At 34.5% G+C, this 27,289-nt stretch overlaps 4 protein-coding genes and 1 long non-coding RNA gene across 5 annotated transcripts; 3 read left to right on the top strand and 2 right to left on the bottom strand.

The window, feature by feature from the left end:
• The first annotated feature begins 1,104 nt into the window (after positions 1 to 1,104).
• Positions 1,105 to 5,155, top strand: LOC139853459 (uncharacterized). The gene is made up of 11 exons (XM_071842853.1): positions 1,105 to 1,117; positions 1,305 to 2,089; positions 2,240 to 2,482; positions 2,693 to 3,378; positions 3,469 to 3,649; positions 3,757 to 3,876; positions 4,009 to 4,146; positions 4,304 to 4,450; positions 4,781 to 4,912; positions 4,997 to 5,022; positions 5,137 to 5,155. The coding sequence occupies exons 1-11, from the start codon at positions 1,105 to 1,107 to the stop codon at positions 5,153 to 5,155; spliced, it is 2,490 nt and encodes an 829-aa protein (XP_071698954.1).
• A 264-nt stretch (positions 5,156 to 5,419) lies between these two features.
• Positions 5,420 to 5,854, bottom strand: LOC139853458 (uncharacterized). The gene has a single exon (XM_071842852.1). It carries the CDS (start codon positions 5,852 to 5,854, stop codon positions 5,420 to 5,422), a length of 435 nt encoding a protein of 144 aa, XP_071698953.1.
• A 1,010-nt stretch (positions 5,855 to 6,864) lies between these two features.
• On the bottom strand, positions 6,865 to 9,382 carry LOC139853457 (protein FAR1-RELATED SEQUENCE 5-like). Its single transcript, XM_071842851.1, has 4 exons — positions 9,235 to 9,382; positions 7,893 to 8,766; positions 7,280 to 7,538; positions 6,865 to 7,173 (listed from the first exon to the last, which is right to left on the bottom strand). Exons 1-4 carry the CDS (start codon positions 9,380 to 9,382, stop codon positions 6,865 to 6,867), a joined length of 1,590 nt encoding a protein of 529 aa, XP_071698952.1.
• Positions 9,383 to 12,084: 2,702 nt separating this feature from the next.
• LOC139853456 (receptor-like protein 6) lies at positions 12,085 to 15,054 on the top strand. The gene is made up of 2 exons (XM_071842850.1): positions 12,085 to 14,350; positions 14,537 to 15,054. Exons 1-2 carry the CDS (start codon positions 12,085 to 12,087, stop codon positions 15,052 to 15,054), a joined length of 2,784 nt encoding a protein of 927 aa, XP_071698951.1.
• A 932-nt stretch (positions 15,055 to 15,986) lies between these two features.
• Positions 15,987 to 19,318, top strand: LOC139855352 (uncharacterized). Its single transcript, XR_011761401.1, has 4 exons — positions 15,987 to 16,336; positions 16,801 to 17,030; positions 17,257 to 18,086; positions 19,039 to 19,318. It is a non-coding gene; the product is annotated as an uncharacterized lncRNA (long non-coding RNA).
• Positions 19,319 to 27,289: the final 7,971 nt, after the last annotated feature.

Genomic DNA, 27,289 nt, shown 5'->3' with positions numbered 1-27,289 from the left:
CTTGTCAATTTTTGTACAAAGTTAATTAATATGTTTTCTAACTCTTAACACTTAACAATTGTTGATTAAAGTTTAATCATTAAGTTTTAATTATATTGTTTGGGCTTTTAATATTGGAAAAATATAGAATGGAAAAAAATGAGGGTCGTTATAATATACATATAAACAAGACTACTAACTTAAGGATTTCGAAACGAGACATATATGTAACGATTATCGTTGTAACGACATTTAAATGTATATATATCATATTAAGATATATTAATATATCATAATATCATGATAATATAATAATTTAACATCTCATTAGATATAATAAACAATGGGTTAACAACATTAATTGAGATCGTTAACTTAAAGGTTTCAAAACAACACTTACATGTAACGACTAACAATGACTTAACGACTCAGTTAAAATGTATATACATGTAGTGTAATTAGATGTATTAAAATACTTTTGGAAGACTTCAAGACATATATCAAAACACTCATACTTAACGAAAATGGTTACAGTTACTTTCCCATTCTTTTCTTTCATCAAGAATTCTAGTCGTATTCTTACCCGTATTCTTACCCGTATGATTCAAACCAACAATTTAAAAAGTGAGAAGTTTCGAAGAATCTGTTAGTTGTTAACATATTATTTTATTTTGTTCACCTGTATTTGATAAGCCCTATTTCCAGATTGTAAATGCATTAATTATTTTTTTATTTAATTTGTTAGTTTGTTGGTGTGTTGATCTATTGGTTACCTGGGCAAACGTTATAGATATGATCATATTGTTCACTGGTTTAATTGATTGATAGGAGAACATTTATAGTTGTTAAGTTCTTAATTAACAGAACATGATAATAACAGCCTATGATAACAATTTTTTAAGAATTTTTGTAGTTGTGGTTTCAGTGAACCTTTCTAGTTGGTTAAGTTGTGCATTATGTGAAAATTAAGTAATTGGTAGCATTAGTTGTTAATTTTAACGAAGAAAAGTTCACGTGTGCAGGTTAGCATGTTTTGTTGTTAACTAGATAAGGATGTTCATTAGTTGATGTACAGTTATTTATGTTGGTTAATTTGGTGAACATCTTAATGATAACAGGCTAATAATGGCAAAAAATGGTTACGTAAATAATAAGATAATATGTTAGGATGTTAATATATACTGTTCATTAGTTCACTTTTATTTAACATTATCATTTGGTAGTTAATTTGTTGAAAGAACGTATCGATTGCTTAGTTATTGTAAAAATATGGTTAGTGTGTAGTTGGTAATGACTAACTTTATGTAATGTTCTAATAATAGCAGCATTAAGATCATCTGGGAATAGTCGCCTAAAACTGGAAAAAAACTTGGCTGAAGTAGAAGATAATGATTTCGACGTTCATCAGGTAAGAAATAAGTATTCTGAAGGAAAGTCAAATAGTAACAAGAAAAAAGATGATTTGAGCAATAAGCATGCATCAGAAAGTACATTGCCTTTAATTAGAACTAGATCTTCGCCGAAGCCATTGTTCACCGCAATTAAGCGTTTGAACAAAACGCAAAAGGAAAGTGTTAAAGAGATGGGGTTTGGGGGTCTACTCAATTTTAATATTAGCAGATTGCCTGGTAAGTTAGGGTACGTTGCTGTCGATAAATTCGATGATGATGATTTGGATTTCAAAATGAACGGAAAATCATTAGTTGTAATAAAACAAACAGTCCACGATATGTTTGGGTTACCAATCGGGGGTGTAAGCTTAAGATCCTTGAGTTACAGTAAGGTAAATGATGGAATATGGGAAGAATGGTTTAAACAGTATGATAAGAGGAGCGTAAGCCCGAACGAAGTACAAAAGAAAATAAAGGAATCTGATGTTGCAGATTGGAACTTCAAGTTAAATTTCCTTGTGTTATTCACAAGCGTGTTGGGGGGATCATTTACAAGGGGAACATGCAATCTAATGATCTCTAAGTATATTCGCGAAGAAACGTCTATCAATAACGTTGATTGGTGTGGTTTTCTGTTTGAGTCTGTTAAACAGTGCAAGGGTGGATGGCAAAATACCGACGAATCAAGTTACTTTGTCGGTCCACTAGTGTTGTTAACAGTAAGTTAATCTTGTATTTTTCTTTGGAATACTATAAATCATTGGTTAACATGTTTGGTTCGTTTATATTTGTTAATAATCTGATGACAATTTAAGTAATAATGTACCTTGTGTATGCGATGCGTAACCTACAAGAGTTTAAAATTGCAGTTGATTTATGTCGATGGAACAATAGTTAAAGGAATGGATGTTGAGCAAAAAAGGCCGGCAATCAATTTTTGGAGTTATGAACAACTGAAGAAGAGAGAAAAACTAGAGCTAGATATTGGAGAGTTAGGTGTAGTGAGACTGAGAAATGGTGTTGACGTTGACGAACTCTGGAAAAAGAAAAAAATTGAAGAACAGCGTATTACTCCTGAAAAGTCAGCCAGAATCAGAGATAAAGAGGGCCAGGTTAGGAGTATATCTTTGTAATATTTGTGAATATATACTATGGTATATACGGCAGTTTAAAAGTTGGGGACGTAGAGTACGCATGTCATATCAGGAAATGTTAATATTGTTAATTTGTTATGTATTGAACCGAAATATTTCACGGTTTGTTAAACTAGTATGTGGTTCATATTCGTTGCATTATTAACAATTAGTTCCTAATATTAGCAGGTGTTAGTAAACAAGATGGAGAATATGTATCAGCGGATTCTCAATGAAAAGTTACTTCTGGAAGAAACCATACGGGAATCGCGAATAAAGTTCCCTGATAGTCTAGTTATCGATGCGTTTGCGCATAAAGTAAAAACTTTATTTGGATATGTTGATGAAAACGGAAAGTCAGATGTGTCAAATAGCGAAGATGAACAAACAAGTATGCCCAACAACTGTGTAGATGTACCTGTGATTGTTTCAACAGAGACTGATGAAGTGGACAATAATTTGAATGCATCATTGGCTCCTTGTAGCCAATGGTGGCATGATAATTTGGATTCAATAGAAGAAATAATGCACAGCCACAAGAAAGATGAAAATAAAAAGAAAGGATCAAGTAATGATGCGGCGATGGATTTTGAGCCGCCAAGTTTTAGTTTAGGTTTTACTCAAGAGTTTATGGAGAATGATAACAAGCAGATAGTGGCTTCTCAAGTAACAGACGAGTATTTAGATGTCGAACCAGTTAGTGCTATAAAACTAACTAAAGGAAATGCAGATAATGGGAGACCTGTTAGAACCAAACGAGTAGCAGAATCTGGGTGTTCACCTTTTTATGTACGAATTGTGGATGTTAACGAAGGATTTAACACTGAGGAAAATCAAGTGTTGAAATATATACAATCCGGGCCTGGAATGAGAACGTAAGTTAGATGTTATTTTTAGTACCGTATTTAAGGTGTTTGATGAAAAAATGCAATGGTTTGTTGTTTACTTTATTATCTAATGAACAGGGATATTGTGTTTCAAACAAGAGAGGGTGTTGAAAGTATATTGGACACGTTTCACAGCTTGCTTCCAGATAATTGGGTTGCTTCACCAATTATCGATTGCTGGTCTGCTTTACTGAATCTGGAAGAAGAGAGGAGGGGTAAAGGCGCACGCAAAAGATTGTTTTTTCATAGTGGAATGTTGGTGAGTATGACTGTAACAGATTTGTGAACATGTTAATGATATTTTTTGCTGTAATGTTAACTTTCTTTTTTTTATTTTTTTATTTATTTATCTTTTTTTTTTTGCAGAAAGATGGCATGATTGATGGTTCGATGTCACAAAGGGATTGTTTTAATCTTTTTGTGGCTAATATTGAAGAAGTTGTGATGGGGGACAGAGAACGTCTGGCTTTACCAAACGTCGATTTAGTATGTTAAACGTGATATCTTTTTATTTTGTTTTTAAGATTAATGTTTTATTAAGTGTTCTTATTGTGTATTTTCCTCGTGTTAAATTAATTATTTTCTTATTCGATAATCAGTTAATTATTTGTGATGTAGGTGTTTTTCCCTGTTATACAAGATAACCATTTTTATCTCGTGTATTTTGATTTGAAAGAAGAAAGAGTTGGAATACTAGACAAAATGATAACAACGCTCTCGTTTGAGGAAAAATACAACGTTTTTCCTAACACGTTGGTATGTTTTTTATTTGAGTAAAGATTTCGATTGAATGTCGTATACCGGTAAAGTTAATGTTATTACTAGTATTATTTAGGTACATGATGTATGAAAGTGCGAATTATAGTTAATTTTTTTTTTTTTTTTTCTGGAACAAAAAACCTTGTTTGTCGAGTATCTTGCGTCTATTAAGCATCCAAAGAAAGAAGAAATCGAAACAGCTGAAATTGAAGTCCATGACCTGAGTTGGGGAACTTACAATAACTTTGTCGATTGTGGAATATTTTTAATGCGACACATGGAGTCTTATGCAGGTGAAGACGTAAGTTGATGGAATTGTGGACTTGGAGGAGCGGGGCATTCACAAAAAACTGTGTTGAAAACGTTAAGGAAGAAGTATGTTATAAAGTTACTCTTATCAAATCACAACTTATTAAAGGATAATATTTTGTTTAATGCGGGGTGTTATGCAACCATCGTGAGAAATAATAACAAGAGGATGAAGTCGCGTGGAAGGGGAAATTAAAGAGAGATGAACGTGAATTTGTGACGCAAATGAAGATAACATGTTTTGGTATTTTTAGTTTTTTAAGATTTTCAACAACTTATGGTTTGTTTATGTTTTATTGGTAACTTTATTTCTGGATATTAGGCATTTTGGTATTTGTTATTGGTATATTTAGGTATGTTTCTTATTCGTAGTGAACTTAGGAATGTTATGTTAAGTTCGGTTGTGAAACTCATGTTACTTTATTCAGTGTACTTGATTGATGTGGTTTTCATGGTTTATTTTTATTTGGACCGTTGTTTGTTGGATAGTTCATGTTATGATTTATATTCGTGTGACAATTGAATTTTATGTAATTAGTTGACTGTGTTGGCGAAAAAAATCAGGTGAGTCATAGTGAACAATGCATAAGATACGTTAGTGTGTTTAATTTGGATTTTTCATTAAATCATACTTGCCTGTACATAAATCTGAGTAACCATTTTGGACAATCTGCACAGTTTAGCAAGGCTTTTGTAACAAATTTATTGTAATAAAATCATAACACAGGTATCTTACATTTATAATATAGTAATAAGTGAAAGATGAAATTATAAACGTGTTATAAATAAAACACCAACACATCGTTCCAAGAAACCGAAACTGTATAAAAACAACGAAACATAGTTCTAAAAAATAAATACCAAATCGTACTTAAACTGTTCAAATTAGTTACTTTATTTGTGATCATAGTAACCATCGAACGTGATCACTCGTGCATGTCCAGAAATTTCATTGTGTCCTTCACTTACACCTCTTTTTTTTCAACATCTTTTCCTTTTCTATCTCTTTCAACTTTTCACAGTTGCGTGAATCGTGTGTATCTTGATATTCTCCACATTTTTTGCACAACCTATAACATCGTTTGCGTTTCTTGACATGCCTCTCTTCTTGTCCAATCATACGTTTTCTTAAACCAGAACCTTTGGTTTTTACGTTTTTTGGATTTGTAATGTGGATCTCGTCAGGTATGGTCACACCAAGCATCTCGCATATCATGTCTTCTTTTGTTTGTTCAGCTGATCGCGGAGGAGTTTGTAGTAAGACATCTTCCTTCATCTTCTTTACCAATTCAGCAATGTCATTTAACTTTTCCGGATTGCTCTTTAGTCGACTGACAATGGCTTCGACGTCTGAAATTACTTGTGTGCACATTTTTGAGGTTTCATCGGTTTCCATCCCATATCTATGTATCTTATCCAACAAATTCGAAGGTAGTACGTCCCGTCTCCATCGCTGCTTGATATAAGGTTCTGGGATTTCTTCAATTTTGTTGTTGTTAAGGACATGAAAAATGTGACGACACAACCATCCATGACGGCCAAAGTGGTTGCAGCTACAGACAATGCTACCATCTTTGTTATGCACAACCTGTTAGGTAGTAGAAAATAAATGATAAAATACAAAAAAAAAAAAAAGACAAAAAGCATACATATATACTATTGAAATATAAGTTGTTTATTCTGTTATTTGTATTTTGATTTTGAATTCAACATGGTCCAACTTCTATATTACCTGATGCCGAGAAATGACTTTTGTTCTCTGATTAACATCTTCAATCGCATATACTTCCGAAACATCATCAGTCGAAACAACCTTGTGGAAACAAAAATATAAACCTCTGTATATTTCTTTCTGTACCTTATTAAAAATGTTTAACGTGTAGACACTAGCAGCGTGCTCCTCAATTTTTAATTCAGTAAGCATACGTGGGGTTGTTGTCTTCGTTTGATAATCAAGTTCCTGTATAGTGAAGGTGTTTACATCAGTACTTGTACATGGTGTTATAACAATAGTAATTGTGTTAACAATAGAATAGGATATCAAAGGTTACAATTAGTACATGGGTGTTAACACATACAAATGTAAGTTAATGTAGATACATAACAGTTGTACACTAATTGATGATAAAGTTAACATCAAAACATGTTTGTTAACAAACACATGTGCTAACTTAACATGTTAGTTAACGTGTACCGTTAACATTGGTACACGTTACTAATGGCATGCATCTGTTACAGTTAACATGTTATACTAGTGAAGTTGATAATGTTCACGTTACCAATGTATTAACCCCATTGAATATAGTAAACATTTGATAGTGTGTCGACAAAATCACTACTAAGTTAATCGTACAAATTTATAACACTAGTACCTGGTGAGTATGTCTCTGTTTTTCCATTGCCGACTCAAAGCACACCATAAACTGAACGAGTGTGTGCGCTGGATCTGTAAATATATGGAAGAATGAGTTTGAACTTTCTGCCCTCGATGTTGTTTTCATCAAACAGCACATTTCCACGTGAGAAAAAAAACCCAGGAACCCATCTATCACGAATCTTAAACATGTCAGAAAGCCATGTGTTAGCTTCGAGATTAAAATCTCTAATCAACAACTGCCACCTGGCCTCAAATTTTTCGACTGTGAGTAGAACATCCCAAACTAGTTTGTGTATCCGTCTCCTAAGATCTGTGTTCTTTAAGAGCTCCCCGCATACCTTGAGGATATTAGATATGTAGATGTAATAAGTAAAAGACAAGATTAGATAATAACGAACACCAAAAACTAGTTAATAAAAAAAAAAAATGTTTTATATACATTACCTTAAAAGGTAATTTCCTCATTACATGCCACATGCAAAGTCTATGTGTAGACTCAGTAAAAACCTTTTTTACAGCTTCTTTCATTGCCGCGTCCTGGTCCGTAAGAACAAGTTGGGGTTGATTCGGATTCGCTTTCATAAATGCATTAAGAAGCCACTGATAACTCTCAATAGTTTCGTACTTAAGCAGACCACCACCAAACGTTACACACTTGTTGTGGTGATCCACACCAGTAAAAGGAACGAACACCATGCTGTACCTGAAAATATAGAGTTAAATAGTTATATATAATGTACAAGTATGGTTCTAAAAAGTATTGTATAAAAGCCCAAAAATATAAACAATAAAATATGATACAAGTATGACACCAAGTCTGATGTTATCTAGCATGTTTTTATTTTATTTTTTTATTTATTTTTTTAATTCAATTTTTGTTTTTTTAACTTGTATCTTTTTTATTGTTAACTAGTAGATAGAATGTATGTTGATTTGAAGATTAAAATGTTTGAACTCAACATAATTAGTTAATAAATACACAGTAAAACAATTCAACATAGATGCACTAATCAAACCATAACATATGATACACTACACATAAAAATGAAGTTTTCACCTGTTAGTTCGGTAGGTTGCGTCAAATGCAAGTACATCGCCAAACAACTGATAATTACAACGTGAGGTCTCATCAGCCCAGAAAAACGCAACAAGCTCATTTTGTTCAGTTTTGTATTCAAAACATAACTCAGGATTGTTTAACTTCCTGTTGGCGAACTTATTGATCAACATTTGTGCATCTCTCTCACCAATACAAACGTTCACATCTCTCTTATGATTCTTATAATCAACCACAGTTCCCCTAACTTGATCATATCCGCCATTAAGACATGCACGTAACCGGTGTGCCCTAACAGGTCCGATATTGTTCGTACCGACCAATTGTATAAAACGTCTGTCTTCATACTCTAGCTGTCTTCGTGCTCTTGCTAGATGTCTATCTTCGACTTGATCAAGTACGTGATTGTGCTCCTCCACAAAACCATATAAAAAACATTTTTCCGTTCCTTGAATCAGCCTCAGTTTTATTCTAGCATAACAGTCTGTAACTTTGAAGTTTGAGTTTCGTCTTTGACGTACAGGCTTCTTTTTCTCAGGTTCGTTATTTGGTTCTTCATTACACACGGGCTGCTCTTGAGATTTCTCCATCACCGGGCCACGTTTCAATGAATCAGCTTGTGTTTGAAGCCTCGGTTTACCTTCTCTGTTGCACACAAACAGCCTGTGTGTTAATTCTCCATTTAGTTTATGTTTAGCCGTTGATTTTCTTACGGTGAAACCAGCTTTTTCAGCATAACTTTCATACATAACTAAGGCTTCCTCGAGTGAATTAAACACGGTGCCTACAACCGGCTTGTGTATTGACGGAACCTCTGGTATGAAGTATCTGGTTCCATTAGGGGTGAAGAATGGAACACTTGAACCGGATGAACCTATTGAGAAAAAATATAACAATTCAATAAGGTATCTGTGATCACAAAATATGTACCAATGATAACTTATTAATCATTCATTTATTGAAAAAATGTTAATTTTAACATCTATTCAAACATGTATTTGTTAACATACATGTTCTGATGTTAACTAACGAAACAATTAGTGTGCAACTATTATGTAAAAATGTATATATAAATAATGTAAAACCACAATCTATGTATTTATGTACAACACTAATAAACATATCAGATAGTGAATTGTGTAAAACCACAGAAACATAATGTTTACATAAAGTATGTAAAACCACAAATGCATCAATTATGTAACAATTTTTTCAAAATGGTATCAATATAAACACTAGTAAACATATCAGATGAAGCATTGACGACAAATTCAATGGATAATTTATTAACATTGATGAAAAATTCACTCGATAATTTTAAGAATTCTAAAATACTAAATACCTTGATTTCGATTAGGGGTGGAATGTTCTTGATTGATATTAACATCTTCCAAATGATGAACATTAGAACACCCTGCATCGTCTGAATTGCGATGGTTCGGTAAATTGAATTCATTCGGTTCTCTCCCTTGATCGATTGGCACAGACATCGTAAATTAAAAACGTAATTTTTTTTTTGAAAGGCAAATTAAAAACGTAATTGTGGAGTAACCGGCTTGTGTTCTCTCCCTTGATCGAATGACTCATTCTAGTGAGGGGGAAAGAGATAGCGTAAACCATGGCCAAAATAACTGCTATGCTAGATTGTGGAGTAACCGTCGCTGTTTATCAGGCAAAAAAATGAAATTCAAAAACGGAAAACCTAATTTAGCCTGTAAATTACTGATTTACCCTCATCTATTGAGGTTCTCATGGTTCTGTATCTTTTTGGGGTTCTTAATTGAACTTTTGGCTATGTATATATACGTGTATATATATGTATATGTATATACGTATATATATGTATTATATATATACGTGTGTGTGTGTGTGTGTGTGTGTATATATATATATATATATATATATATATATATATATATATATATATATATATATATATATATATATATATATATATATATATATATATATATATATATATTAAGATAGATAATGTAAATTGGACCATCACTTTTAGCGGGCACCAAATAACACCTGAACTTAAATATCCTTCATTTTTTTTCGAAAAGCAATAATATTAAACTCGAAAGACTAAGCAACGCCTAGCCCAGGAAGTACATGAAGGAATACATGAAAGTCCCAGCAAAACAACCTGGAACTCCATCGAAACTAAATAGTTGCAAAGAACGCAACAATATAACAACTAATTAGATACAATAAATTAGAGGATTGGATATCCAATCAAGCCATTCTATCTTCGTATTTTTAACTCGAGTGAAGATCCATTCGAACGATTTCAATTGTATCTCTATTAGAGCCGTTCGCTCCGTCCAACATCTATTCTCGAAAACTTTGTTGTTTCGGTTCTTCCACATTAAATACTCACAAGTCCACTCCAAAGTTTGCCAAATACTCGAACCAATTGTAGATAATGTGTGGTTTAGATTACCTCGAAAAGCTTCGTTGATGCTCAATTTCGTTAACAACATTTCACATCCACTAAGATCAAATCAAGCGAATCTTCTTTTTCATATATTCTCTTCATATATGGCTCCTTTCTTCAATCAATTCACCCTCCCTCCCAAGATTCGAACCATTGCATATTATTTCAAGTACGTGGGCCTGGGATCAACAAATTAGTTGGTTGCTTTTTAGGCGCGCGAGCCTTCCTATTTTCCTGCAGTCCTTTTGTATTCTCTGTTGAAAGCGTTTTCTTTTGAAAAACGTCCTCGTTTCTATATGAGTATTCGTTTTTTTGACAAATAAAATAAAAATAAAAATAATTAATTGTTGTACGAGAATTAGTAGAAAGATTAAGTAAGCTAAGACTTCATATTCCTTCTAATATCTCTTTCGACTTTTATTAATTGAAACTTGAAAGCATTATATATTTATTCATATGATCCATCCAACTGGTTGGACAAAATTTCACAAAAAAACAAGTACGCTTAAGATTTAAGAACTAAATTCAAGCATGGACATTTTGTATATTGAGTTGGTTAAGGGCAGTGAGTGAGTGAATGGTTATCATTAATCTACAAATTAACCACCTTTGTAGATATATACCCACTCTTTTAGACAAGTGTTACTTCATTTAAAATTGTTGCAATTAGAAGCTTCCTCTAGATTCGTAGTACAGAAACAATTTGGCAATCATTGTGCAAAGGTAAGTATTATTTTATTTAAAAGTCTAGGAAACAAGAACAAAAAGATTAGAACAAGAACCAAGCAAAAAGAATTTGCTTGGTAGTACTTAATATTTTACTAAACTTTGAACTCAACAGTTATCTGTCCAGTACTTTGAACTCATCTTTCTTCTTCGCAGGCCGGCTTTTATGCAGACCATCGCTTTCGTAACGGTGTTAGTCATAGTTTCATTCACAAGCAAGTCAACCAACATGTCATTATTATTCCTCATTGACTAAATATCTATTATTTATTGAAAAGATATGCTTTATTGAATCAGGAAGATTTGTATGAATGTAATATATAGTACAAGATACCTATGATACAGAAGTAAACCATTGAACAACACCTTTTTATTAAGTTAATCAACCCAAACTAGGTCATTGAACAACACCTTTCTATTAAGTTAATCAACCAAACTAAGGATCAAATCATGATTTATAATATTTCTCGTGCTAATAAAATGTTTGTCTTTCGAAAAAAAAAAAATCATGATTTATAATATTAACAAAGATGTAACGTGTTTAACTAACTCTTAAATTTTGTTCTTATTAATGTTTGTCTTTTCTTGGGCAACACGCCAACACAGAATGGTAATGAGTACATTGTCAAAATTAATTAATCCCTTGTTCTAAATTAATAGTCATGGTTTAATTATGGTTTAACAAAAATGACAATCAAAGTAAAGTTGAAAAATAAAGACTTTGAAAAGTAAAAAAAAAAAAAAAAGACTTTTAATTTTGAACGGAGAGAGTATTAATTATGGTTTAACTAAAATGGCAATCAATATCTAGTCAAATGTGAAATATGAAGATTTGATACATCATGTAAATTGGTCCATCACCATGGTCAGACCTTAGATTCTTCTTGATTTTGCAGATACCAGATAACACCTGAAATTCAATATCCTTCAGTTTTAATCATACATATCATCTTCTATATAAACAACATTTCACATGCACTAAAATAATACCAAAGTAAATCTTTTACCATATATTCTCTTCATATGGCTCCTAATTACTTCAATCAATTCGGCTTCACCCAAATACTTTTTTGCTTTACAAACATATTAGCCATCCTCACGTGCACTAAATCGTTACTAAGCCATGATGATGAATGCTCCGCTTTATTCCAATTTAAACAAAGCATTCTTCATCAAGATTCCAACTTTTTCAACTCTTGGAGGCTAATCACAAACAATAGATCAGATAATGGTTCTGATTGTTGTTTGTGGAATGGTGTCGTATGTACCAAAAATAATGCACGTCATGTAATCGAGCTTGACTTAAGCAAAAGCTCTCTCCAAGGACCTATAAGCTCAAATAGTACCATTTTCAACCTTGCATATCTTCAAAAGCTTAACCTCTCCATGAACGATTTTTCAAACTCTCGAATTCCAACTGAAATTGCTCATCTAAACAAATTAAGGACCCTTGATCTGTCTAATTCAAGTTTCAGTGGCCAAATCCCAAGTGAGATTTCATATTTAACCCAACTGTCTTGGTTAGATCTCTCTTTAAATCCTCTTCAAAGTCCAAGCCTTGACCGTTTGTTGCGAAACATGACTGCGCTTGAAGTACTCCATCTCTCGGGGGTTAAAATCAATTCTTTTGTACCCCGTTTCTTAGCCAATTTTTCTTCCTTGACGTCAATTAATCTTACCGAATGTCAGCTTCAAGATGAATTCCCATCATCAATATTTCACTTGCCAAATCTGAAATATCTTGCATTGAGAAACAATCAAAACCTTAGTGGCACCTTTCCTGATTTTCATAACAACACCTTACTCGAAACTTTGGATTTGGGTACAACAGGTTTCTCTGGGATTATTCAAGAACAATCTCTGACCAAGCTAACCAATCTGGTCAACTTGGACCTTCGCAGTTGCCATTTCTGGGGGCCCGTTCCAGTTACAATCTCTAACTTGACACAACTTAATTATTTGATTCTCCGCAACAATGCGTTCACAGGTGCCATCCCTTCGTTAGTTAGTCTAACGAAGCTCGTTACTTTAGATTTTACTAGTATCACTTTCGATCAAGGAAGCATGCCCGATTGGATTGTAAAGCTTCCCGCGCTTAGAACACTTTCACTGCAAGCTGTTAACATATCATCTGAAATTCCACCTTCTTTTGCGAACCTAACAAAACTTAACGCCATCAAAATGGCAGCTAATTCTATATACGGCCGCATCCCATATTCGTTTATGAACCTCACGCAACTAAGTGTGATAAGCTTTCACGATAATCATTTGGAAGGGTCAATTTCCCGTGCATTTTCCAATTTCGAAAACCTAACATATTTCCACTTAGGTTATAACATGTTTGAAGGCAGGGTAGACTTTGATACATTTGCAGGACTCAAGAAACTTGAAAGTTTTTATCTTGATTATAACAATATATCTTTCGTTGATGCAAATAACTACACTAGTGTCGTCCTACCGGCTTTGAAAAATCTAGGACTTTCATATTGCAACTTGAATGAATTTCCCACCTTTTTAGGCTTACAAAACAACATGGAGGTCTTAATTTTTAAACAAAATCAAATTGAAGGCCTAGTACCAGTATGGTTTTGGAACAACAGTCTTGAAACACTGCAGATTCTCGACCTTTCGTTAAATTTAATCACTGGTTTCGAACAACATCCTGTATATCTCCCGTGGGTCAATTTGGGTGTATTCGGTATCATGTATAATCAGCTACAAGGACAACTTCCAGTTCCACCACCAACCTTAGTTTATTACTATCTAAACTATAATAACTTATCAGGAGAAATACCATCTTCGATATGTGAAGCGAGATCTCTTCAATTGCTAGATTTGTCATTTAATAACATGAATGGAACTCTTCCATCATGTTTAGGCAGCTTAAGTAATTCGTTATTCGCGTTGAACCTCAAAGGAAATAACTTTAATGGCACAATGATGAATGAATTCACAGATGGCTGTCTGTTGAATAGGATCGAGTTGAGCGAAAATCAGTTTACGGGACCGTTACCAAGATCGTTAACAAATTGTACCAGGTTAGAGGTTCTTTCTCTTGGAGATAACTTGTTCGATGACGTTTTTCCTTATTGGCTTGGACCTCTTGCAAACCTACAAGTTCTAATTTTGGGGTCCAACAAATTACATGGTGCAATTCAAGGTTCATCAGCCGATAATTTATTGTTCTCAAAGTTGCGGATCATTGACCTCTCAAATAATGGTTTCAGTGGTCATTTGCCCCTGAGCTACATCGAGAGTTGGCAAGCAATGAAATCGGTTTATGTTGGAAGTTCGAGTTTTATTAATTTAGGAGTGGCGATAGATGGTCTTTCGGCCACTTACGAATATTCAATGACATTAACTAACAAAGGTGTCAAGACAGAGTACCAAAAAATCTTGAGTGTATTCGTAGCCATTGATCTTTCAAGTAACAATTTCGATGGACCGATTCCATTAGCGCTTCAAGATCTTCAAGGGCTTCAATCTCTTAATCTTTCGAACAACCATCTTTCAGGTCCTATCTTGCCATCTTTAGGGAATCTAGCGAATCTAGAATCATTAGATCTCTCCCAAAACGGTCTAACGGGAGAGATTCCTCAAGAACTGTTGCAACTTGGGTTCCTAGCCCTTTTGAATGTGTCATTTAACAATCTTGAGGGGCCCATTCCTCAAGGTAAACAATTCTTCACATTTCAGAACAGTTCTTACATGAGTAATCCCGGATTATGTGGAGAACCATTATCCAAGGAATGTGGAAGTTCAAACGCACCAACAACGAGCAACACTATTGAGTATGCATCCGATCGGTCTCTCCTTCCGAATACTATACTTGATTGGATGGTCATATTATCAGGTGTTGTAAGCGGTTTTGTGGTCGGCCTGGTTTTATGGAACTCTCGATACGCAAGGTACAGCGATTGGCTCATTGATCGATTCGGGATGAGGGAGGACACATGGGTAAGGCCTATCAGGAACACCAGAAGATCAAACTAAGGCGTTAATCAGCATATTTTGAATATCAATCATTTCGATTTTTTTAACTTTATACTTTTCAGTTTATTTTGTGATCTTGTGATATGCAAATGTACTTCGATAAACACTTTTAATTGTAATATATTTCCTACAAAGATAACTAGGCACTTGCATCCAACTATTTAAAAAAAAAAAAAATGAAATTGCATCCAACTATTAGTCAAAATGAAGGTCTCAAAATCTTTTATTATCTAGCAAATAAAGAATGAGAAGACTTGCAGACCATATATCAATCCCCTTGCTTTTCAAGTACATACACACATTGCAATGGACTTTTACATAAGTGTGTTCACCCTTTTTAAAGGCAGCTATATGAACAATGAATTAAATCGTACCTCACTGAACCACGATTGTGCCGTATTATGCATAATTTGTGTTCTGTATGCCTGTATGTACAGTTTTTAAAATACAATTAACGTGATTGTTTTCAAGACGATGTAAGTTACCTAGGATCTGAAAAGTTATGATTACTTTGAAGGTTTTAATTATACGGGACAAGATAAAAGTTGAGGACTGTAAAATCATAAAGAAATGCAAAGCAATTTCTCCAAAATCTGACTGATTGGGCCGAGATGGGCCAGGTCTTATAAAGCCCGTAGAGTTTAGAGGGAAAACTACTCACCTGCCACGATTAAACACACCATTAGGCCACTTTCTATCGTGGTTAACACTAATCATTCTCTCAAGTGTCTCGTCAACGCCGAATCAACACTCATGTCCTATAACTGACTCATAAAATCATATAACTAAACACTCCCTATCATAACTAACAATGTACAAAATATCTATCTATCTTCTATCTATCTATCTATCTATCTATTATCTATTATCTATTATCTATCTATCTATTACATACTATAAATCGTGAAATTAAATCTGACGTGTCAATCCATAAACACCCTTTAATTTCTTTTGCTGATGTGTTAATCCTACAGTTAATTCTAATTAACCCTAATTAACCTATCTAATATACACGCTGGCATAAACACAAAAACCGCTGCACAAATCCAGATTCTCTCTTCTCCTACGCCTCTTCATCATCATCATCATCATCATCATCATCATCATTATCATCATCATCATCATCGTCATCATCATCATCATCGTATCCTCAATCGATTAAGAGACGAATAAGAGATATGGAATCGAATCTGGGTGGCAGCGGCATGATGATGAACGGATAAATAATTATAGGGTTCGGTAATGGAACGGACAGTCATTTAGCGTTCTTCTCTTGATTAAGGTGAGTTCCTTTGATTTAATTTATTTTTTTCTTTTTTTAATTGAACGGATAAAAATCAGGTTTTATTGTTGCAAATACACAGATCAATATGAGGTTAGGTTTTAAATTTAGTATTTGTTTGTTGAACACCACCTGTTTGATGAAACGCCTGAATACGAAAAATTACCAAATTATGTTTCAATGGGTGTGGTGCTATTGCCTCAGTTCTCATGATTTGTAATAAGGTTTGTTGATATCGACCACGAATTTGAATTTTACTAAATTTTGTTACTAACAATGAAGAATGAACTAATCGATCACTTTGTTGATTTACCCAATTTTGATTTTTTTATGAATGGGTTTTTAATAAACTCATGCTACTGCAATTTGAATTGTGTAAAAGTCAGCAACTTAGTATGTGAATTTAGGTTTACCGGACATGAAAGATTGCTAACATACTGCCTCTCCTTAAAATCATGTTTTAGGTTTTCCTTAAGCATACCAAAACATGGAATAATAGAAAGGGGAAGCGATGGATATCGTTTGAGAAATGTTCCGGGTTTCGAATCAAATGTCGTTCAATCAAATGCCGTTCAATCAAATGCAATTCATATACACTGCCATGCGAAATTCCAAGAACATAAAAGTTTAAACTTTACGATCCAGATTAAATGTGTAGATTCCAAGAACTTTTCTCAAATAATTTGTGGTTCAGGTACATTATTGTTATATTAATACATTTTGTGCTTTACAACATATTAAATCTAACCTTGTGCTCTAACTTTCCTTCTATGTCTGTTGGAGTTGTCAACTTACTATGTTATTTCATTGCTCTCCAATCTTAAATTTCAACTCAGTGATACCCTGTACTTTTGATCTCATAGTATTATTATGCCTTTGTTTTTGATTGCTCACTCTAATCTTTCATCCAACCTTTTTAGGCAATGCTACTAAATTAAAAACATGTGGTAGAAAAGGCTAGAAAGTCGTCGATAAAGCTGAATCCAGGAATTCAGATGTTATGAAAAAAGAGCCTATCAACTTCAAAAATCTACTCAATTTTGCGTTACAGGTTACTTTATTGGTGGGTGGGGTAACATGTCAATTGGGTTATGTTGAAACGTATCAGACTATCAGGTTGGGCGGGTAAAACTGACTAGCAATAGTTCTTTTGTGTAATTTTTAGACTTCTTATGATAATAGGTGAATCTTTAGATATGATTACAAATATTGTACGGAGTATTAACTATTAGACTTATGATAATAGGTGACTCTTTAGCTGACCCAAGTAAGTTTTACTAAACATTACAGTTCAATGCATCCTGGGTAGAGCTGGAAACATGGGTAGTCAGTCACATTAGGCTCCTGTCAATTCACTCGTTTTTTGATACAAGTAAAAATGGTCGAGTCAAACGCCTTTGTGTGATATCTTTTTGAATTTTTCTGTAATTTGTATTTAAGCATAATTACAATAACTCTACTTTCAATACTAATATGTTTTTTTCCATAAATTCGTTACTATAAAGGATTCATGCAATTAAAAACGTATACTTTCTGCCATTTGCTATTTTCTAATTAGTCTCATTCATACGTAGTTAGTATATATTTAATTTAGAAAAACTGTAAATCGGTTTCAAGTTGATATTGAGAAAAACTGGATGGAATAAACAAAACTGTCTGTATTAGCTGCGCGAATTAGAAAGTGTTCACTCTTCAGGCTCTAAAAGCATTTGGACAGCCTTTTGGACCGTTTACAGATTCCTTTTATTAGGTATGTACTTCATTAGTTGTATGTTTGACTAATCATATTATTTGTTCAAATTGCTTTGAAATCTCATGAAGTTTTTTAATCGAATGATAGGTTTTGCTCACTGATAGATATATGGTATTTCTTAACTACATGAAGGTTAACATGTACTAAAAATTAGGTATTATGAATACATGTGTAAATTAAAATTATAAACTATCAAATACAATTACATAAACTAATATAAGGTTTGTCTGAGTGTGAAATTTTTTTAAGAGAATGATTTAGAACGTTTATCATTACAGGACGTTATATTACTTTAGATCCACGACCCATCTAACCTTTTCAACCCATTTGATAAAGTTGTCATCTTTTAGTATATTCCTTATTTGTTACGTGTCTCACTATTGACCAAACATAACCATATTTGTTACTTATTATTCACAAAAACATTAGTTATTACATGTATAACTATTAACCAAGCTGTCCAAAAGGCTGTCCAAAGGCTGTCCAGATCCATGTATAAATTGATTTAGTAGGCTCTAAAAGGTTATGCATGCTAAAATTTAACTATGGCCAGTTGCATTTAATTTTACCCGATTGACATGTTTGACCCGTGTTGTTTAACCAATTTATAATACTCAATTAATCTTGTTATTAAGTTGTCTTGGACACGGTCAAAATTAGAGGTGGTAATCTTGACCCGTTATAGATTTTTTAATATAATGTGACCACTACTCGTGTGGTATTACAATGTTACTAGAGGTCAAAGTGTCAACTTTACAGTTTTACTATACGTCAAAGTGTTAACTAACTAATATGGATTTTAAAAGCCAACATTTTTTAATAGTAGTGATTTTTATGAAGTTTATTCCAATAATTGAACTTTATGTTAAAAGCCAACATTTTTTAATCGTAGTGATTTTAAAAGCCAACATATTATTTACTTACTAAACATCTCTTCATGTTGCTGCAGGTCAACACACTGGTAATGTACTCAACTTTATGCTGAATTTATTGTATTGGACTTTAAACAATTGAAATGGAAACAAATGACTTGGAGCTGCAAATCTTAATACATCATTTGGTTATTGTATTATGTATTTATTAAGAATGTATCTTCAACTTCGGTGCTAAAGAATGTATCTTGACAATACTGAGTATGAATTGTTGCGAGTGACCCTAACCAATCTTCTATTGTATGCTTAAATCGTACCCGTCTCAGATGCTAAATGAAGGTACCAATTTTTTTGTTATCCAATTATTTGTGGTTTGTTGCTTATTCGTCGTTTCCTTATATGAGTGTTCAATTTTAGATTGATTAAATAGACTGAATCCAGGCAGTTTCGACTACAATTAGAAAGTGGCTATCCACTATATATGGATCTTAATGGATTATTTGCTACCAATAGTCTGATTCATTATTAACAATATTGATGTCCACATTGTTTTTTATATCAGGTATTTTACACAATGACGTAATTATGTTAGGGAAACTATTTTTTATAGCTGTCGTGCAACGCACGGGCTCTTAAAATCTATGTATGAACTATAATTTATCAAAGTTTTACTAATATGTGTTGTTTACAAAAACATATTTTACTAATTCAACCACAACACTACTTTTGACACTTTTCCTATAATATCGTTATTTCATATATAAGTTTAAAAACCAATAATGTTTACGGATGAGTCTCCGTGCAACGCACGGGCTCATAAATCTAGTATAGCATAAAGTATAAACAATTTAAAGCATTTAGGGTCTCACATGCATATAAAACTCTCGCCAAATCCATGGTGAATCGAACCTCAATAGCAACTTATTACCGCATCTTACAAATAGCACTCCTCCAAAATCGATATAAATATAAATAATAATATATTTAAAACCTAATTGTAAATACATTTCTCATAAAAATATGAAATTTTTCCAAAAGAATAAAATTCTACAAAGGATATTTGCAAAATTGTGAAGATTTTACTAGAGGTAAGTTTTGCCCAATGCTAAACTCTAGGAAACAAGAAAAATGATTAGAACCATAAACCTAGAAAATTGCTTGAATATTTTATTAAACTTTGAACTCAACAGTAATCTGTCGAGTCCTTTGAACTAGTATATATATTTTTTTAATCACAGAGCGGCTTTTGTGCAAACCATCGCTTACGTGTTCGTGTTAGTCATAATTTCATTCACAAGTGGTCAACCAACATGTCGTTATCAATCCTCATTGACAAGTGATTAATTTATTGTAAAAAATTGTTTAATGAATCAAGAAGATAATCACATATGCCATGTTAAAAAAAATGGACCATTGAACACCTTCCAAAAATGCAATCAATATCGAGTTAAATGTATAATATTAAGATTTGATACATCATGTAAATTGGACCATCACCATGGTCGATCATACCAATTCTTTCCCTTTTAGCTGGTACCAGATAACACCTTAATTTAAATATCCTTCATTTTATACCATAATCTATCATCTTCTATATAAATAACATTTCACAGCCACTAAAAATCAAATCAAAGTAAAGTAAAATCTTTTACCATATATTCTCTTCATATATGGCTCCTTTCTTCAATCAATTCAGCTTCATCCAAATACTCTATATTTACTTACATATTAGTCATCCTAACGGGCACTAAATCGTTACTAAGCCATGATGACGAATGCACCGCTCTATTCCAATCTAAGCAGAGCATTCTTCATCAAAATTCAAACCTTTTCAATCAATCTCGATGAATGTCAGCTTGAAGATGAATTCCCATCATCAATATTTCACTTGCCAAACCTGAATTATCTTGCATTGAGAAACAATCAAAACCTTAGTGGCACCTTTCCTGAATTTCAAAAACAACACCTTGCTCGAAACTTTGGATTTGGGTTAACAAATTTCGCTGGGATTATTCGGTAACATTCTATGAGCAAACTAACCAATTTGGTCGTCATGGACCTTCACAATTGCTATTTCTCGGACCTCTTCAAGTTACACTCTCTAACTTGACACAACTCACGTACTTGAGTCTCCGCTACAATGAGTTCACATGACTCATTCCGTCACTGGTTAGTCTATTGAGTTAGTGGTACGGTTGTCCTTGACACATTTGTAGGACTCAAGAATCTCAGATGTTTTTATCTTTCGTCGATTCAAATAACCACACAAGTGTCGTCCTAGCGGCATTGAAAAATCTAGGACTGTCATATTGCAACTTGAATGAAATTCCTACTTTTTTAGGCGTTCAAAACATGAAGGTCTTAAAATTTATAGACAACAAAGTTGCAGGCCTTGTACCAATATGGTTTTGGAACAAAAGTCTTGAAACAATGCAGTTTATGGACCTTCATTAAATTTAATCGCTGGTTTGAACTACGTCCTGTTTATCTCCCATGGGTTAATTTAGGTGTATTAGGGTATCATGCAAATGATGGATTTGTCATTTAATAACTATCATGGTTGTAACGACCAGCGCCAGCCCATAGTGGATATTGTCCGCTTTACCCCGACACACGGTGGCTCACGGTTTTGCTTTTTGGGACTCACCCTCAATCATCAATGCGGGCCCCAACTCTGATACCACCTGTAAAAGCCAGCGCCAACCCGTAGGGGATTTGTTCGCTTTGCCCCGACACACGATGGCTCACGGTTTTGCTTCTTGAGACTCACCCTCAAAACACGTCCACTAGAGGAGGTATCAACACCCTTATAAGGGGTGTTTCGTTCTCCTCCCCCACCGATGTGGGACGAGTTCTCACAATGGCACAATGATGAATGAATTCATAGATGGATGTCTGTTGAATAGAATCGACTTGAGCGCAAATGAGTTTGCAGGGCAGTTATCAAGATCGTTAAAAATTTGTAACGGGTTAGAGGATATATCTTTTGGAGATAACTTGTTCGATGACGTATTTCCATATTAGCTTGGACCTCTTGCTGACTTACAAGTTCACATTTTGGGGTCCAGCAAATTACATGGTGCAATACAAGGTTCATCAACTGATAATCTACAGTTCTCAAAGTAGCGGATCATTGACCTCTCGAATAATGGTTTATGTAATTGATTTATGTTGGCAGTTCGAGTTCTTTTTTCTTTTGAAGTGGCGATAGATGGTCTGTCGGCCACTTACCAATACACGATGACACAAACTAACAAAGGTGTGAAGACAGAGTACCAAAAAATCTTGAATGTATTCGTAGCCATTTTTTTAACGATGATTTTTTGGCATCAGTAGATCATTTATTCCAACAACCTTCATCATTTGCACGTATCACACACGTTCGGGCGAAACCCCGAACATGATCGACGGTACCCGGGAATACATCCATTCAAGCATTGTTCCTGGGTAGAGGTCCGTGAACGAATCCAGTAAAACCTCCCTATAGGGTCAATATATACCACCATTATTGATGTTCAATTGTTTTAGAGAAAATCATGTCATCACTAAGGATCGAACTCATCACCTTTCCCCATCCCATGACACATAGTACATGGGGGAACCGTTGGGCTATGTCCGCAAGTTCTCGTATTCGTAGCCATTGATCTTTCAGGTAACAATTTTGATGGACGGATTCCTTTAGTGCTTCAAGATCTTCGAGGGTCAAAATCTCTTAATCTTTCGAACAACCATCTTTCAGGTCCCATAAACATCTTATAGGTCCTATAACCATTCCAAGAGAGTCTAGTGTTTGAGGCCTCGATTTCCTCACAAGAGGTCTAAGGTTCAAATCTCACCACCACCATATCTTGGGTGGCCACCGAAAAGGGTTGAAAACAGTCACGGTATAACCCGGTCAGACCATGTACGTAAAAACAATACTCTCCTTTGTCGGATATTTTGAACAAGGAAAATCTTATTTGTTTACTCTTTAATCTTACAGGTCCTATCTTGCCATCTTTGGGGAATCTAACGAATCTTGATTCGTTAGATTTCTCCCAAAACGCGCTAACAGGAGAAATTCCTCAAGAACTATTGCAACTAGGTTTCCAAGCCCTTTTGAATGTGTTATTTAAGAATCTTCATGGTCACATTCCTCAAGGTAAACTATTCTTTACATTATAAAAATTTCTTACATGAGTAATCTCGAACTGTGTGGAGTGGAGAACCGTTATCCAAGGAATGCGGAAGTTCAAGGCACCAACAAAAAGCAACACTATCGAGTATGTGTCTGATCGGTCTCTCCTTCCGAATGATATACTTGATTGGATGGTCACAAAAGTGCTTATGAGTTATGACTCATATTATCAGGTGTCGTAAGCAGTTTTGTGGTCGGCATGGTTTTATGGAACTCTCGATACGCAAGGTATAGTGATTGGCTTATTAATCGGTTCGGGATGTGAAACACCCCAGGTAAAACGTTCCCCGTAGCATGATATTGTCCGCTTTGCACAGATAGGGACGTACCCTTGTCTCCCCCGTAGGTTGCTCACGGATTTTTCTTGGCGACCAAACACGACGAGCACTTTCCCAGGAGGTCACCCATCCTGGTAGTGCTATTGCCTGAGCACGCTTAACTGCAGAGTTCTCATGGGATCTGCTGTGCTTGTGGTCCCAAAACGCGTCATCTGCTGTGCTTGTGGTCCCAAAACGCGTCATGCTAGGAAAGGTCTCCACACCCTTATAAGGCATGTTTCGTTCCCCTTTCCAACCGATGTGGGATGGATGTAACACGGATGTTACAATCCTCCCCCCTAATGGGACACAGCGTCCTCGCTGTGCATGTTTGGTCCGGGGCCTGGCTCTGATACCATCTGAAACACCCCAGGTAAAACGTTTCCCGTAGCATGAAATTGTCCGCTTTGCAGAGATAGGGACGTACCCTTGTCTGCCCCGTAGGTTGCTCACGGATTTTTCTTGGCGACCAAACACGACGAGCACTTTCCCAGGAGGTCACCCATTCTGGTAGTGCTCTTGCCTGAGCACGCTTAACTGCAGAGTTCTCATGGGATCTGCTGTGCTTGTGGTCTCAAAACGCGTCATCTGCTGTGCTTGTGGTCCCAAAACGCGTCATGCTAGGAAAAAAGGTCTCCACACCCTTATAAGGCATGTTTCGTTCCCCTTTCCAACCGATGTGGGACGGATGTAACACGGATGTTACAGGATGCGGAAGGACACATGGGTAAGGCCTATCAGGAACACAAAAGATCAAACTAAGCGCTTAAGTAGACAATCTTTTGAATATCAATCATTGCAATCTTTTCTAACTATGTACTTCTCAATATATTTTATGATCTTGCGGTATATGCAAATGTAAAATGTAAAATACCTAGAAAATTAAAACTTCTAATTTTGCTAGAGTAAATGTAAAGCAATTTCTCAAAATGTTCACCGATTGGTCCGAGATGGGCCTATACGGGCGGGGTTATAAAGACAAAAGACTTCAGACCAAAAACTCCACACTATCCCAAGTTCACCATATTAATAATTAACTAGATACGGATTTACCCGCGCGATGCGGCGGGGCCTTTTGGATTGCATATTCATATTTAACGTAACATTATTTGTTTATAGAGTTAAAAACGCGTTGTTATGGGTGTGTTTGGATATATGCGGGTAGTACTTATTATACCTAATGGCATGCGCGTTTTGAACGCCGAGAAAATCGGTTAAAAAATGGGGACGGAACCATCGATATGATGTAGTTAATTTGGGATGTTTATTATACGTGTATATATATGTATTAAAGATAGCCCGAAATATTTAGCGTTTTTTTGAAAAACGTCCGTTTCGTGTATAGTTAGTTACGTTGTGTTCATAAAATTATTTCGCGTTGGACGTTGACGTCGGGAAAATTCAACTCGTGGTGGGCGAGAAGATATGGGCCGTTAAAAATTTGGGTGGAGTCTATTTAAGTTTTTTTCATAAAATAATAATGTTACGGTTTTTACCCCTAAGAAGTTAACATGTTTAACAATCTTTGGGGAGAGGTTTTGTAACTTTGGGGCTTGATGTCGTTTGATAAACGCGAGGAGTCAAAAACGACCAAAAATCCCACTCTTTTTAGTATTATAGGGTGTTAATTCACCCTAAATCCTAAATATCCGCCTCCATAAAATTTCGGCATTTTTGTTACAAGCCCTCACCGCTAATTATGAGATTCGGTAATGACTTATAAGTCTAGCTGTTCTCTACTCTTTCAAGCTAGTTTTTGAAAATGTGTTGTGCACTTAACTTATGACTAGTCATGCCCCACCTCTAGTTTCCCAAGATAATAAGATTAAGTCTTTGTATCTTTTAGTTTAATTTTAGGAAAATTAATCAAAATGCCCCTATTTTCAAAAATGTTTAATAGTATGCCCTTAAAAAAATCGTAATTGCAAAAATTCTTTTTGACAATGCATCATGCTTGTAGCTTGGTGCGTATACGTGTTTCCAAGATAATGATCGTGATAACCATTTTAATCGCGAACACGCTCTACGCACGGTGCTCTGTGCGTGGTACTTGTTGGCAAGAACTTTGAATGACCGTATCTTTTGACTCGTAGCTCTGATTTAGTCACTGTTTTTTTAATGTTTATTTTTTCGAGATCTATCCGCCGAACGCTTTTGAAGTGACAAAGAATTATGAAATTATTACCTGATATGATATCGCGTTTTTTTGTAAATTAACATAGAAATTGCTCGATTTGTTAAATGTGACGTTTATTCAAATTGATTGAAGAGTTTCGTGTACTTTTAGTCAAGACTGGTGATAAATTTAACGGATTACAAATTAGAATGTCCTATACCAAGTTATGAGCGCTCAAAGTATGTAAAAAATTCAAAACAACGAAAACGTCCGCACGTGGTGCATGGTGCATGCTCGCGATGAAAAATGGTTATCTCGGTTATTATCTCGGAATCACGCATGCGCACCTAGCTACTAGCATGGGCGTGATGCGTGGTCGGGGGCATTTTTGTAATTTTGATTTTGAGGGCATATTGTTAAACACATTTAAAAATGGGGCATTCTGGCCGATTTCCCTTAATTTTATGCTTGATTACATATTGAATTTTACAATGCTTATATTCCGTATGATGTTTTTTTTTTTATTTACAAAATATTTGCGATTGGCTAACTGACTGGTTCAATGTACTGCCATAAACTGGGGTGTTTAAAATCGGATATCCGAAAGTTCATATACCCGAATTTCGAATATCCGAAAATTTGGATGGTGGATTTGGGCATCCGATATTCGAACCCGAAATTTCGGATATCAGGTTTTCGGATATCGAATTATCCAAATATCCAAACTTTAATATATAATGGTACTCGCTCTCTACTAATCCTCTTGCCTTCCTCGCTGGTGGCGGCCAACAACCACTCGTATCTCCGGTAAGTATCTTCCCAAGATGATATTATTATTACTCCTATTAAGTTATATAAATATAAATCACTTTGGTGTGCACAACTAAATATTCATATATCCTTATTAGCAATAATTAATTAAGCAAGTTTAAGCATTAGTCAAGCCAAGCAAGTTTCAGAATTGGTCAAGCCATTCAGACAGCTGTGTGTATACTTGTTTATGGCCACTAGCTTAATGATATTTTAACAAGTAAAACATTATATTATATATATTATCATTAGGGGAAGGCTTGGAAATAGCTTCGGGAGGCCTTCTCAGCCTCTTGGAAAACTGGCAGCTATTTTTCGTTAATGCTAGAGATAATTGAATCACTGAGCAATCCAACTTTAAAACATATGAACCGTTGTTTATTTCACGCATGTAAAACCAATACCAGATTCTTATGGAGCCTTGGTAATCAGTGAAACTTGTAAATCAGATATGTATATATATATATATATATATATATATATATATATATATATATATATATATATATATATATATATATATATATATGGGCAGATCAATAGGGAAGTAACCAATCGGGGAAAAGCGGGGGGAAGCAAATTTTTTTTTTCCGTTTTTTGAAAAAACTTTGTTCACGAACATTATAGATTGGATGAAAATAAGGACATTTAGAAAAGACACTTCGTGATGAATGTTATTATTTTGGCGGAAAAACGATCGACAAAAATAACATTCAAGATAATATTGTTCGTGAAGAATGTTAACGTTTTTTTTTTCCATGTTTTGTGAAGTAAAATTTAGCCCAATTTAGAGTTTAGGGTTTAGGGTTTGGTGTTTTGGATTTATTCCATAAACCCAAAACACCAATCCTAAACCCTAAACTCTAAACCGTTTGTGTTAAAAACTCAATCTAAATCCTAAATCTAAA

Source organism: Rutidosis leptorrhynchoides, chromosome 6 (assembly GCF_046630445.1).
Source record: "Rutidosis leptorrhynchoides isolate AG116_Rl617_1_P2 chromosome 6, CSIRO_AGI_Rlap_v1, whole genome shotgun sequence".
NCBI lineage: Eukaryota > Viridiplantae > Streptophyta > Magnoliopsida > Asterales > Asteraceae > Rutidosis > Rutidosis leptorrhynchoides.
The sequence above is the reverse complement of the archived record's forward strand: the minus strand, read 5'-3'. Positions and strand labels throughout refer to the sequence as shown.

What these genes read in the sequence shown, in the direction of transcription:
- LOC139853456 (XM_071842850.1), top strand. Translation starts at nt 12,085, where the DNA reads ATGGCTCCTAATTACTTCAATCAATTCGGCTTCACCCAAATACTTTTT. An exon ending in GAAATCGGTTTATGTTGGAA is followed by an intron (nt 14,351 to 14,536) that starts GTTCGAGTTTTA and finishes AAGATCTTCAAG; the next exon opens with GGCTTCAATCTCTTAATCTT.
- LOC139853458 (XM_071842852.1), bottom strand. Translation starts at nt 5,854, where the DNA reads ATGGAAACCGATGAAACCTCAAAAATGTGCACACAAGTAATTTCAGAC.
- LOC139853457 (XM_071842851.1), bottom strand. Translation starts at nt 9,382, where the DNA reads ATGTCTGTGCCAATCGATCAAGGGAGAGAACCGAATGAATTCAATTTA. An exon ending in CACCCCTAATCGAAATCAAG is followed by an intron (nt 8,767 to 9,234) that starts GTATTTAGTATT and finishes TTTTCTCAATAG; the next exon opens with GTTCATCCGGTTCAAGTGTT. An exon ending in TGAGGAAATTACCTTTTAAG is followed by an intron (nt 7,174 to 7,279) that starts GTAATGTATATA and finishes AATATCCTCAAG; the next exon opens with GTATGCGGGGAGCTCTTAAA.
- LOC139853459 (XM_071842853.1), top strand. An exon ending in TCCGGGCCTGGAATGAGAAC is followed by an intron (nt 3,379 to 3,468) that starts GTAAGTTAGATG and finishes TCTAATGAACAG; the next exon opens with GGATATTGTGTTTCAAACAA. An exon ending in ACGTTTTTCCTAACACGTTG is followed by an intron (nt 4,147 to 4,303) that starts GTATGTTTTTTA and finishes TTGTTTGTCGAG; the next exon opens with TATCTTGCGTCTATTAAGCA.